The sequence below is a fragment of the Oncorhynchus tshawytscha genome, linkage group LG19 (assembly GCF_018296145.1).
Source record: "Oncorhynchus tshawytscha isolate Ot180627B linkage group LG19, Otsh_v2.0, whole genome shotgun sequence".
NCBI lineage: Eukaryota > Metazoa > Chordata > Actinopteri > Salmoniformes > Salmonidae > Oncorhynchus > Oncorhynchus tshawytscha.
This window is the reverse complement of record NC_056447.1, coordinates 50221802-50233974: the sequence shown is the minus strand read 5'-3', so window position 1 is coordinate 50233974 and position 12173 is coordinate 50221802. Positions and strand designations below refer to the sequence as shown.

The window sequence follows — 12173 nt, the reverse complement described above, 5'->3', positions numbered from 1 at the left end:
ATAGGAAAGGAAGACCCAGAGTTACCTCTGCTGCAGAGGATACGTTCATTAGCTACCAGCCTCAGAAATTGCAGTCCAAATATATACCACATTATTCTGCAGTGATACGCCTTCCCATCTGGTTTGCGCTTTGTGGGACTATAATTTGTTTTTCAACAGGACAATGACTCAACACACCTCCAGGCTGTGTAAGGGCTATTTGACCGAGAAGGAGAGTGATGGAGTGCTGCATCAGATGACTTGGCCTCCACAATCACCCGACCTCAACCCAATTGAGATGGTTTGGGATGAGTTGGCCCGCAGAGTGAAGGAAAAGCAGCCAACAAGCATATGTGGGAACTCCTTCAAGACAGTTGGAAAATCATTCCAGGTGAAGCTGGTTGAGAGAATGCCAAGAGTGTGCAACGCTGTCATCAAGGCAAAGAGCCTCTACTTTTGAAGGATCTCAAATATAAAATATATTTTGATATAACACTTTTTCAGTTACTACATGATTCTGTGTTATTTCATAACTTTGATGTCTTCGCTATTATTCTATGTAGGAAATATGTAAAAATAAAGAAAAACCCTTGAATGAGTAGGTGTGCCCAAACTTTAAACTGCTACTGTATATTGTGTTATATGTTGGAACATGTAAACCGAGCACCAAGCAGTGCCATATTCACAATACTTGTTGAGGAGAAATACAGAACTACTGTGTGGTTAACATGAGCTTTTATCTGAAATGACAAACTGTCAGTTAATAATCTGTTGGAGAATGGGGAAGGAGCATCTTGTTTGGTGGATGTAGCCATGGAAGTAGGGGCTTTCCAGGGTTAAAACGATTGCGCAAGTAAGCATGGTTTAGCGGTCACTGTCTGCTTCCGAGCATGCTGACACACACACACACACACACTAGAGGACTTCCTCTTTCTTCACATCAGAGGTCTTGTTCTCTTCACCAGTGACAGCTGACAAACGGAAATCTCACAGCATCGATTAAAACATCAAAGCTCTTTACTTTTAATTGAAAAGGAACACAGGTAGCTTCTCACAGATTTTCCCCTCACATAATCTTTAATTGGTCTTTCCCTTTTTTCCACTATCCATACAAAGCATTCCAGTGATACTTTTCCCCCTCTCTTTGCACACAGCATAGCTTGTGGTTGATTGTGGTGTCAGTTTCGTACTTCTCTCACCTCCAGTTCTCAAGAGAACCCATTCCGAAACCTTTACTTTCCCATCATTAATACAACTCAGTTGCAGTCCAATTCTCTACCCTTCTCTCCAGGCGTGCCCTCATACCCTACACTTGCGCACTCTCCTTCACGGATTTAAAAGGAACGGACTGGTTTAAGGAATATGTTAGAAACTCCATTCTGCCGTACTTACACTAATCCAAGACTTTTAAAATGTGAGAGAGTGAACACTTCCTTGTGAAGGAGGGTAGAGAATCGGCACACAAGTTACCGAGCCTTCTCATAACAACATACTCATTTCATCCTTTGTCACCTTTGTCTCCACAACAACACATCAGACAGTTGACTAATATTTGCATGTGGTCTGCACTGTGTACACTACTGAAGATCAACCTCAACACATGGTGCTGCATGGAAAGAGAGGCTCCAGTCTCAAAATGGCACCCCATAACCCGATATAGTGTAACTACTTTTGACCAGGCCACATAGGGCTCTGAACCCCCCAAAAAATGGAATAGGCTGTCATTTGGGACACAGAGAAACATCTCAACAAAGCCAGCACAGGCCTTTTTAATAGTAACGAAGGACACACTGACCAACCCTGTAGAAATAATGACTTCAAATCAAATCAAGTGGTTAATAAATTCCAGTTCCAAGCAACATATATTCTTATTCTAGGAGCTAAAACAGTGCTATTTTGTATAAAAACAGAGTTAGTCATTTTAACATTAAAAAAAAAAAAAAAGTTTAAAAAAAAAAAGGTGTAAAATCCTAATTCTCATAATCGCTGTAAACCATTTTTAGTCAATTTGGTTGACATATATCATTCCCCTGTAAAGTAAACCAATACCTTTTTTTCTCCTGAAATTTACAGAACTCTTCAATTTCATTGGTTTGCAGTGCACAGACTGGACGGATGTGATTGGACGGTTTTGACATAGCTTACTACATGGTCGTCATGGTACATCACTGCTATTGTCATACATACTCTTTTATGCAAAATCACTACTTGACAGACAGGTGTCATGGAAATTCACAAACAAGTAGCCTACACATTAATATCACAAGTAAGAAGTCCAACATAACACCATAGAAGAAGAAGACACAGTAAAAATACAAATGAATGAAGGTGTACAGGTGTAGACATCCCACGAGGCTCCGTGGACTCTTCCGTTCTCCTAAACCCCAGTCTCTTTCCTCCTGTGCTGCGTACCACGGCGCCACTCTCTTTTGATTTTACTTGAAGAACCAGACGCGGGGATTGTCTCTGTGCCTTTACACCCAAGGATTGGCTCACCGACCTGGTGCCAGACATTCTCATCTGCCCCTTCCCCCACCATATCAGACATGGACACCACAGAAGAACGACGCTTGGCCCTGGTCATGGTTGTAGCCTCACTGTGCTGATCTCTGAGTGGCGCCCTCTGCTGTTGAGGTTGGGCGTCGATGGCGCTGCGGAGACAGTTGAGCCACTGCTGCTTGTGGAAGACGTCGTTGACCTGCAGAGTGTGAGACTGGCCGTGGGTCGGGTCCAGGGAGGTCACGCGGAACACGTTCTTAGCTGGAGGACAGCGAGAGAAGGAGAAAAAAAATGATAGAAACTGTCGTTCCTGGTAAAACACATCCACATATAATCCCTCCTAAAGCACAACTGGAAGAAACTGCACATCTCCTAGGTCTCAGTATCTGTCCCAATAGGATCATGAACCCAGTAAAATATAGGTGGTGTTAACGACACACAGGATATTGTGTCAGCAACTCATAAACTGGGCATTTAATCCTGAGATCTACTTGTCCAACGCATTTTTGAAAAAGAACACAAGGAATTGAAGAAAGTCTAATTGAAACAATTGAGCCCCAGACCATAACTCCTCACTCCTCGCTGAAGGCCCTCCCATAAGGAACAGTAACTCACCTTTCTCCCCCTGGCTGAAGGCCCTCCCATAAGGAACAGTAACTCACCTTTCTCCCCCTGGCTGAAGGCCCTCCCATAAGGAACAGTAACTCACCTTTCTCCCCCTGGCTGAAGGCCCCTCTGAATGACCCTCCCATGCGTACGTCTCCATCCTGCAGGTCCTCCAGAGCCAGGTCTCTGATGGGGAGGGGCTGACGGTACACCTGGTAGCAGCTCCGCTCGTGACGTGTCACCGGCCTCGTCAGCACCAGCAGCTCAGAGAACAGGAACACGTGCAGCTTCTACACAACACACAGAGTTATCACAACACGCCCGGTACTGTAAAGCACTGTGACAACTACTAATGTAAAACACGCTTTATAAATACATTTGATTAATCAACTGTACACAGAGAAGAAAAACAGAAAGCCTGGATACATGTTAGTTGGAGGGGGCATAAAGCCATACAGAACAGGTTATATTGCTATACAGCGTGTCTGAACAAGGCTCACCGAGCCACTCTTGTTGCGTAGCTCTCCGTGACACAACAAGGTCTTGCAGTTGTCGATGAGCGGGTCTCTCTGCCTGTCGTCCAGATACTCCAGCTTATTAATGTAGTACTGACTCTCTGACTCTCCCTTCCTCATGTTGATGTCAGACAGCACACCCTGGATGATGGCTATCTGGAATCACAGTGTTACACTTCAGTCAATTTAACTTTTAATACATTAAGAATTCTATTAGCATGTATGGCTGTGCCATTTGTAACTCTTATGATGTGTCTGATAACTGTGTGACGATGTGAGCGGCGTAGGGTAGTGTGGGTGCTCTCTACAAACCGCCTTCTCCAGACAGGGAACGTCAGGGTGATCTGGTGGTGTATGTCTCAGTATCTCTCTCAGCAATAGGGGATATTTCACCAGCCGGCTCCTGGGTATATCCAGGAAGCTCCACAGGTCCAGCTTCCTACTGAAGGGAGACTCCAGGCAGCGCTGCAGGAAGTCCTGCACCTTCCTGTCCTGCTTCTTCTGGTCCAACAGGGCCTTGGCAGCTAGCTGGTTACTGCAATAGTCTCTGTACGCATTCAGACCTGGCAACTAGAGGACGACAGGGGGGTGATGAAGACACATTCTCTTTCTCACCCACCCCCCACAAAACATTAAGAAATGAAAGAAAAGGAGTTTCATCCCTGTACGCATTCAGACAAGGAAAACTTGGAAGAGAAGAAGACAAGTGTCATTTTCAGATCATGGAAACATGTCTGCTTTTTAAGTCAAAGAGAAGAAGATGATCCAAGATGGCAGCTGACTACTCTCTCTCTAAAGACAGGGAGAAGAAGGTCAAAGATGGCATCTGTGGATGAAGGCAACATTGGGGTGGCGAGAGCATGAAGCTGGGACTACATTTCATAAATAAACAAAACACATTCATTCTAAATATTGGCGATGCGAGAAAGATTTTACATTTCAAGTTTATTTGCAAAGTGTAATTAATACATTGGAAATCTTACTCACCCGAGCTCTCGCGATAAAAAAAATAGCCAGAAAGAAATATACAATTACACAGATAATAACCATAAACCCAATACACAAGAGAGGAGGCACCTACCCAGTCCACGACGATCTGTCCAATCTGACCAACTGTTCCATTAGGACCGGTGCCCTTTGCAAGCTTATCCAACAAGTCTGTAGCAAGGAGAAGCACACGAACAAAACCATCAGCCCTCTATTTGAAGAGGATATTTATTTTCAAATAGTATTGTCGTAGTCACTGGTTAAGTAGCCACCAGAGGGCGTATTGGGGGTTACTAAACCAGTAGCCACCAGAGGGCGTATTGGGGGTTACTAAACCAGTAGCCACCAGAGGGCGTATGGCAGGTTACTAAACCAGCAGCCACCAGATGGCGTATTGGGGGTTACTAAACCAGTAGCCACCAGAGGGCGTATTGGGGGTTACTAAACCAGTAGCCACCAGAGGGCGTATGGCAGTTTACTAAACCAGCAGCCACCAGATGGCGTATTGGGGGTTACTAAACCAGTAGCCACCAGTGGGCGTATTGGGGGTTACTAAACCAGTAGCCACCACAGGGCGTATTGGGGGTTACTAAACCTGAAGTCAAAAACTCTCAAATAAAGAGTTGGCAGCACTTTTGACACTAATGCTTAGAGCTGGGGTCAATTCCATTTCAATTCAGGAAGTAAATGGAAAATCCAACTCCAATTCTTGAAACTAAAATTAAAATGAACTGGAATTGACCCCCAACCCTGTTAAGGCTAGTAGTGAATATGATGAAGACCTAGTACCTTCATGAAGTAAAATGTACGAACATGATGAAGACCTAGTACCTTCATGAAGTGGAATGTACGAATATGATGAAGACCTAATACCTTCATGAAGTAGAATGTACGAATATGACGAAGACCTAGTACCTTCATGAAGTAGAATGTACGAATATGACGAAGACCTAGTACCTTCATGAAGTAGAATGTACGAATATGACGAAGACCTAGTACCTTCATGAAGTAGAATGTATGAATATGATGAAGACCTAGTACCTTCATGAAGTAGAATGTATGAATATGATGAAGACCTAGTACCTTCATGAAGTGGAATGTACGAATCCAGATCTCCAAATATATGAGTTAGCTCCTCCTCTGTCATGATGGAAAGCTTCAGCATGGGATCATGATATGCCTGTTGAACAAGAAATTAAAGCTAAGGTCAATCAGCTTCATGAGGGGAAGAGACAAACTTGTTAATTGAATAATTTATTGTACCTTTCGTGCCATTTGGAGGTCTTCAATAAGGTCTTGTTCTCCTCTGGATAGCTCATGAATGGCCTAGAGAGAACATTATGTTGTCAATAAGACTTCCCACTTCTGAATTCATCATTTATTCCATACCAGACAAAGAGTACATATCGAACTCAGACACAAACAGCTAACTATGACATCAATCCCCTTACTACATACTAGGGCTGGGCGACACGGCCTAAAAATCATATTGGTTTATTTTGTTGCTGTTAGCTGTACGTGGTCTTATTTTCCTAAATCAATGTTCATTGATACGCACGTTTCAGCAGTGTCTGCTCTGGATCTGTGGCAGGGGGAGGGGCTTGGTGTGGGTGGCAGAGCTTGGTGTGGGTGGCTGGGGCTTGGTGTGGGCGGCGGGGGCTTGGTGTGGGCGGCGGGGGCTTGGTGTGGGCTGCGGGGGCTTGGTGTGGGCTGCGGGGGCTTGGTGTGGGCGGCGGGGGCTTGGTGTGGGCGGCGGGGGCTTGGTGTGGGCGGCGGGGGCTTGGTGTGGGCGGCGGGGGCTTGGTGTGGGCGGCGGGGGCTTGGTGTGGGCGGCGGGGGCTTGGTGTGGGCGGCGGGGCTTGGTGTGGGCGGCGGGGGCTTGGTGTGGGCGGCGGGGGCTTGGGGGGTGGCACACAGCACAGGAGCGAGAACGACAAGGCAACATGAGAACAAGCAGACAAACACTAAAAAACATTTATGTTTAAATAAAAACGTGATTCTTACAATACAGGCATTTGGAATATTGCGCTAAATGATCAATTAGAATAAATTAAATTAACTATATCACCCAGCCCTACTACATATAGATAATTAAGCAATAATGCCAGAGGAGGTGTGGTATATGATCAATATACCACGGTTAAGGGCTGGAGTGCCTGGATACAGCCCTTAGACGTGGTATATTGGCAATATATCACAAACCTCCGAGGTGCCTTATTGCTATTATAAACTGGTTATCAACATAATTAGAGCAATAAAAATAAATGTTTTGTCATATCCGTGGTATAAGGTCTGATATACCATGGCTTTCAACCAATCAGAATTCAGGGCTCAAACCACCCAGTTTTTAATTTTAATTTTTTAAATTTTACCTTTATTTTACTAGGCAAGTCAGTTAAGAACAAATTCTTATTTTCAATGACGGCCTAGGAACAGTGGGTTAACTGCCTGTTCAGGGGCAGAACGACAGATTTGTACCTTGTCAGCTCGGGGATTTGAACTTGCAACCTTCCGGTTACTAGTCCAACGCTCTAACCACTAGGCTACCCTGCCGCCCCGTTTATAATAAAGCAATAAGGCATGATATATTGTGATTATACTATGCTTGGCACAACGCATTATCTATAAAAGTCATTGAACTATGATGATAACGTATGCTACAGTTGTATGTTACCTCCTGTCTCTTAATCTCTTTGGTGGAGAAGGTGCTCTTCTGGTGAACGTCCAGTGTTTCAGACCACAGAGTGCTGTTTCTACGTTTGGGAGGTGTTGGGCCCGCTGCCTTACTGCACGACTTCAGGGACGTCCCCGGCGACTTGCTGTCACCCCGCAGTGACATGTTCTGAGGACACGAGTAATAATTTAGACACGCCAGAGTCTGGTCTCGGGCTTCTCTGTCCGTGCCACTACTGTCAATCTCCTTCTCTATAACTTCCTGCTGTTCATTAAACAAAATCCACACAACAACAAAAATGATATGCTATCAGGTCAAGTGCCATTGGCTTCTGTCTGGAGTTATGACAGCATGATATATACCATACCTGGATGGTTTGACCAAAGCGTCGGACGGCTCCATTCTTGGAAGGGGAGATCAGGTTAGCCAGAGATGACACCCGGCTCAGTGGCCGCACACGCTTGTTACTGGGCTCCTGCAATACAGAGGAGTGAAATCATTGTTACGGAGAGCAATCTGAATACATACCCAGGGGATATAACTAACGACCCTATCGATTTGCTTTACTCCACTTCTCATATATATTGGTCACATACACATGGTGAGCAGATGTTATTGCGAGTGTAGCAAAATGCTTGTGCCAAAAGTAAGAAATACATAAAAAATAAAAACACAGCAAAGTTTCCTAAGGACTAGAAGTGAGGCATTCCTCTCTGTCGACTTACTTTGAGGTCAAAACTGGACAGACTGACGGTGTCGTCATCCTCCTTTTTCTCTTTGCGTTTTCTCTTCTGTAAAGATGGTACCAGAGAAGGTTGAGACTACAGTCAGTGATGCTCACAAGGCCGTTAGGGGGGAGGCTGGATATAGCCTACTGGCATGCATGCTGTTTATACATATATCACATGGGGGGGGGCAGGATATAGCCTACTGGCATGCATGCTGTTTATACATATATCACATGGGGGGGGGCAGGATATAGCCTACTGGCATGCATGCTGTTTATACATATATCACATGGGGGGGCAGGATATAGCCTACTGGCATGCATGCTGTATATACATATATCACATGGGGGGGGCAGGATATAGCCTACTGGCATGCATGCTGTATATACATATATCACATGGGGGGGGCAGGATATAGCCTACTGGCATGCTGTATATACATATATCACATGGGGGGGGCTGGATATAGCCTACTGGCATGCTGTACATACATATATCACATGGGGGGACGGGGACGTGTGATGCAAGTGTATTAATCCTCAGAAATCTTGTAACATTTGGCGGAGCCTTGGCTTACTACTTTGAGGTCAAAGCTGGACAGACTGACAGTGTCATCATCCTTGGGCTCTTTATGTTTCCTCTTCTGTGGGAAAGATAAACACGTGTACAGAATGAGTGTGTTGCTAACCTTCACAAGATTTAAAAATGTGAATATACAGTGCCTTGCAAAAGTACTCAGACCTCCTTGAATTTCTTCACATTTTATTGTGTTACAAAGTGGGATTTACAATGGATTGAATCGTATTTTTTTGTTGTCGACGATCTACACAAAATACTCAAATGTCAAAATGGAAGAAAAATAATAAAAGATCAATACAAATATAGTAGTTGCATACGTATTCAGCTCCCTGAGTCAAACACCTTTAGCATTGATTAAAGTTGCGAGTCTTCTGGGTAAGTCTCTAAGAGCTTTACACACATGGATTGTGCAATATTTATCCATTATTTTTTCCAAAATTCTTCAAGCTCTGTTGGGGATCATGGCTATTCAGCAATTTTCTAAACTTGTTCATGATTTTCAAGCAGATTTAAGTCAAAGCTGTAATTTGGCCACTCAAAAACATTGTCTTCTTTGTAAGCAACCAGTATAGATTTGGTCTTGTGTTGTAGTCCATTGTCCTGCTGAAAGGTGATTTTCTCTCCCAGTGTCTGGTGGAATGCAGACTGTTTCTTCTAGGATTTAGTCTTTGCTTAGCCCCACCTAGCTTCTCTTTATACCAAAAAAGTGAATTCCTTTGCTGTTTTTTTCCTCCCCGCATATTTTGGAATATTTTTTATTCTGTATATTTGTATTCTTCTTTTCACTCTCTCATTTAGGTAATTATTGTGAGTCACTACAGTTTTCTCCCATCACAACCATTGAACTCTGTAGCCGGTTTAAAATCACCAACGGCCTCATGGTAACTAAATCTCTAGTTTCATTCTTGTCCTGAAGCTCAGTTCAGGACGACTGTATCTTTGATGTGTCTGGGTGGTTTAATACATAATCCACAGCATAATTATTAACTTGACTACGCGTGAAGAGATATTCAATGTCTGATGAGTTATTGTTACCTAGCAATCACTGCCCTTATTTATGAGGCTTTCAAAAAGCTCCCTGGTCTTTGAAGTTGAATCTGTGCTTGGAATACTTGACCGAGAAACCTTACAATTGTTGTATGTATGGGGGGGGTAGTCATTCAAAAATCATGTCAATCCCTATTATTTCACACAGAGTGAATCCATGTAACTTATGTGATTTGTTAAGCCACATTTTACTCCTTACACTTTTTTATTTTATTTATTTTACCTTTATTTAACCAGGCAAGTCAGTTAAGAACAAATTCTTATTTTCAATGACGGCCTGGGAACAGTGGGTTAACTGCCTGTTCAGGGGCAGAACGACAGATTTGTACCATGTCAGCTCGGGGGTTTGAACTCACAACCTTCCGGTTACTAGTCCAACACTCTAACCACTAGGCTACCCTGCCGCCCCAGGCAGAGGCTTGTCTAAACTTAGGCTTGTCTAAACAAAGGGACATAATAATTTTACAAGGAACTGTACATTTCACATTGAAATAAATGAAGTAATTATTTTTGTACTGTGTTAAAAGTTTATTGACTGACTTCGTAGTAATTGAGAAAGACAGAGATAGATGCTGGATTGATGTTGGCGTTACATTAGTTTAGTACTACTCACCAGACTGAAGTCCCATGGTGTTCCTGGAGTCAGAAAGGTGAAGGAACTCCCTCGGCACAGTGGAGGTCTACAGTGAGAGAAAGGAAACAAGGTAGAAATAAAACACTATTTGAGATATTCATACTGTATCTCAACCCAAATGCCCCTACCTAGGGCGTATGGAATCTGACTCTTTGACAAATCAGACACACACACAAATCATACTTTTGGTGTTAAGTGTAGACTTACATGTTGATTTCGTCCACCCACACCAGACACGACAACCATGTTGAAATATAAAAAACAATCTCTTAACAAACTATATTAAATTGGAGGACAGGTCGAAAAGCAGTTAAAAATGTATTGCAATGTAGCTTGCAAACCGCCATATTAAAGTCCAAAGAAAATGAAGTCTGGAGGAGGAAAGATGACTAAAAACCTACTCGGTTTACCCGTTTATCTGTGGATTAATTATCGGAGTATTTTCTATATTACAGGAGAAATTAGCTAGCAACAGCAAGCGAGCTAAACTACCATAAAAGTTTAATGCTTTTTGACCTGTCCCAAAATGAATATATTTGGTTCAGAGTTTGTTTTGACATTTCATTCAACCTGGGTGTCCTGATCGCGTCTGGTGTGGGCGGACAAAAATCAACATGCGATGGTGGTCTCGTCAGTATGTTTGAGGCAAAGCATACAACTTTCCTGAAAAGGTGTTCTAGATAAACCTACAACACCGATATAGAAGAACAATGTTATCTTTTGATGGACTCTTTCCTCAGGAGATTGATAGTAAGTTCAGCATCAGATGCCTCTAAAGGGCTGTGGGGTGGTCCACAGATGTACTGCTATGGACGTAGCTAAACTATTTTAGGCAAATTTGAGACTATTCAAACTTCACATTTTGTTTTGTCTTAAAAAAATGTTTTAATCAAACGAAACTAGTTAGCTACATAAACGTTACTAGTTAGTATAGCCAATACATGTTAACTTAGCTAACTAACTACTCTAACGTTAACTTACTAGAGAGCAAATCCAGAAATATAGTTAACGATGCAGTGTTTGTTTGAGGCTAATTTACTAGAAAATGTCAACAGAGCACAGGACCCATACGTTAAAACCAGGGGACCCTAGCTTGATACGTTTGGCTAACTAGCCACAGTAACATGAAGGCCAACCTAAATCCATATTTTATTGATTTGAACCATTATTACATGGATTTACCATGTGATGTGACACATTTTAGGTTCCACATCTGGCTAGCATATCGGGCTAATCTTGAATATTATTATTATTTTTTTAAAGTCTAGAAACACACATTTAATATATTAATATTTACCCATCGCTTCTTACTTTTTGGAGTTGTTGACAGTGGCGGGGGAGGTTTCTGAGTTGACCGTGGACGTCCTCTTCAAGGAAATCCTTCGTCTCTTCGGCTCGTCTTCCACAGATAATTCGCCCACCTCTGACTCCTCCATTTTAGAGTTTGAGTGTAGTAGGAAGCTAGCTAATATCGCTAATTCAAAACAATGGAAATTGCAACGATGGATGGATGAAAGAAAGAAAGAAATCTGCAGTAAATCGATCAATCCAACCAAAAGTGACGGCGGAAGTTTGAATATGGCGGAATATCACAAATCGGCCAATGAGGGAAAAGCTTGAGGATTTCGAGTGGGAGGAGTTAATTTACTGAAAAGAATATTGAGGAAACGCACGTTGGCGGTCTCTCAGTAAATTCACTTCAGTGAGAAGCATGGCCGGATTAAGCATGGCCCGATTAAGTGATCAATGCGGCTGTTAGCTAAAAAATTGGGAGTTCTTGAGAATTGTTTTTATTTATCTATTGGTTCTCTCTATTCAGCAAAAGGCATTTTGCTTTCCAAACTGTACGTTTTTCCCGCGATTGTATTTTGAAATTGACAACACCAACCAACCATAGAAATATAATCCATAGATGGCAGTTCCCA

General features: G+C 42.9%; 1 protein-coding gene across 1 annotated transcript; it reads right to left on the bottom strand.

Moving 5' to 3' along the window:
• Positions 1–978: 978 nt before the first annotated feature.
• On the bottom strand, positions 979–11877 carry LOC112218915 (neuroepithelial cell-transforming gene 1 protein-like). The gene is made up of 13 exons (XM_042301816.1): positions 11560–11877; positions 10228–10294; positions 8566–8631; positions 7986–8051; positions 7628–7735; positions 7261–7428; positions 5850–5912; positions 5670–5766; positions 4681–4757; positions 3912–4169; positions 3585–3755; positions 3188–3374; positions 979–2739 (listed from the first exon to the last, which is right to left on the bottom strand). Exons 1-13 carry the CDS (start codon positions 11682–11684, stop codon positions 2357–2359), a joined length of 1836 nt encoding a protein of 611 aa, XP_042157750.1. The 5' UTR covers positions 11685–11877; the 3' UTR covers positions 979–2356.
• Positions 11878–12173: the final 296 nt, after the last annotated feature.

What these genes read in the sequence shown, in the direction of transcription:
- LOC112218915 (XM_042301816.1), bottom strand. Translation starts at nt 11,684, where the DNA reads ATGGAGGAGTCAGAGGTGGGCGAATTATCTGTGGAAGACGAGCCGAAG. An exon ending in TGTCCAGTTTTGACCTCAAA is followed by an intron (nt 7,736 to 7,985) that starts GTAAGTCGACAG and finishes TCTGTATTGCAG; the next exon opens with GAGCCCAGTAACAAGCGTGT. An exon ending in TTCCCTGTCTGGAGAAGGCG is followed by an intron (nt 3,756 to 3,911) that starts GTTTGTAGAGAG and finishes CTGTGATTCCAG; the next exon opens with ATAGCCATCATCCAGGGTGT.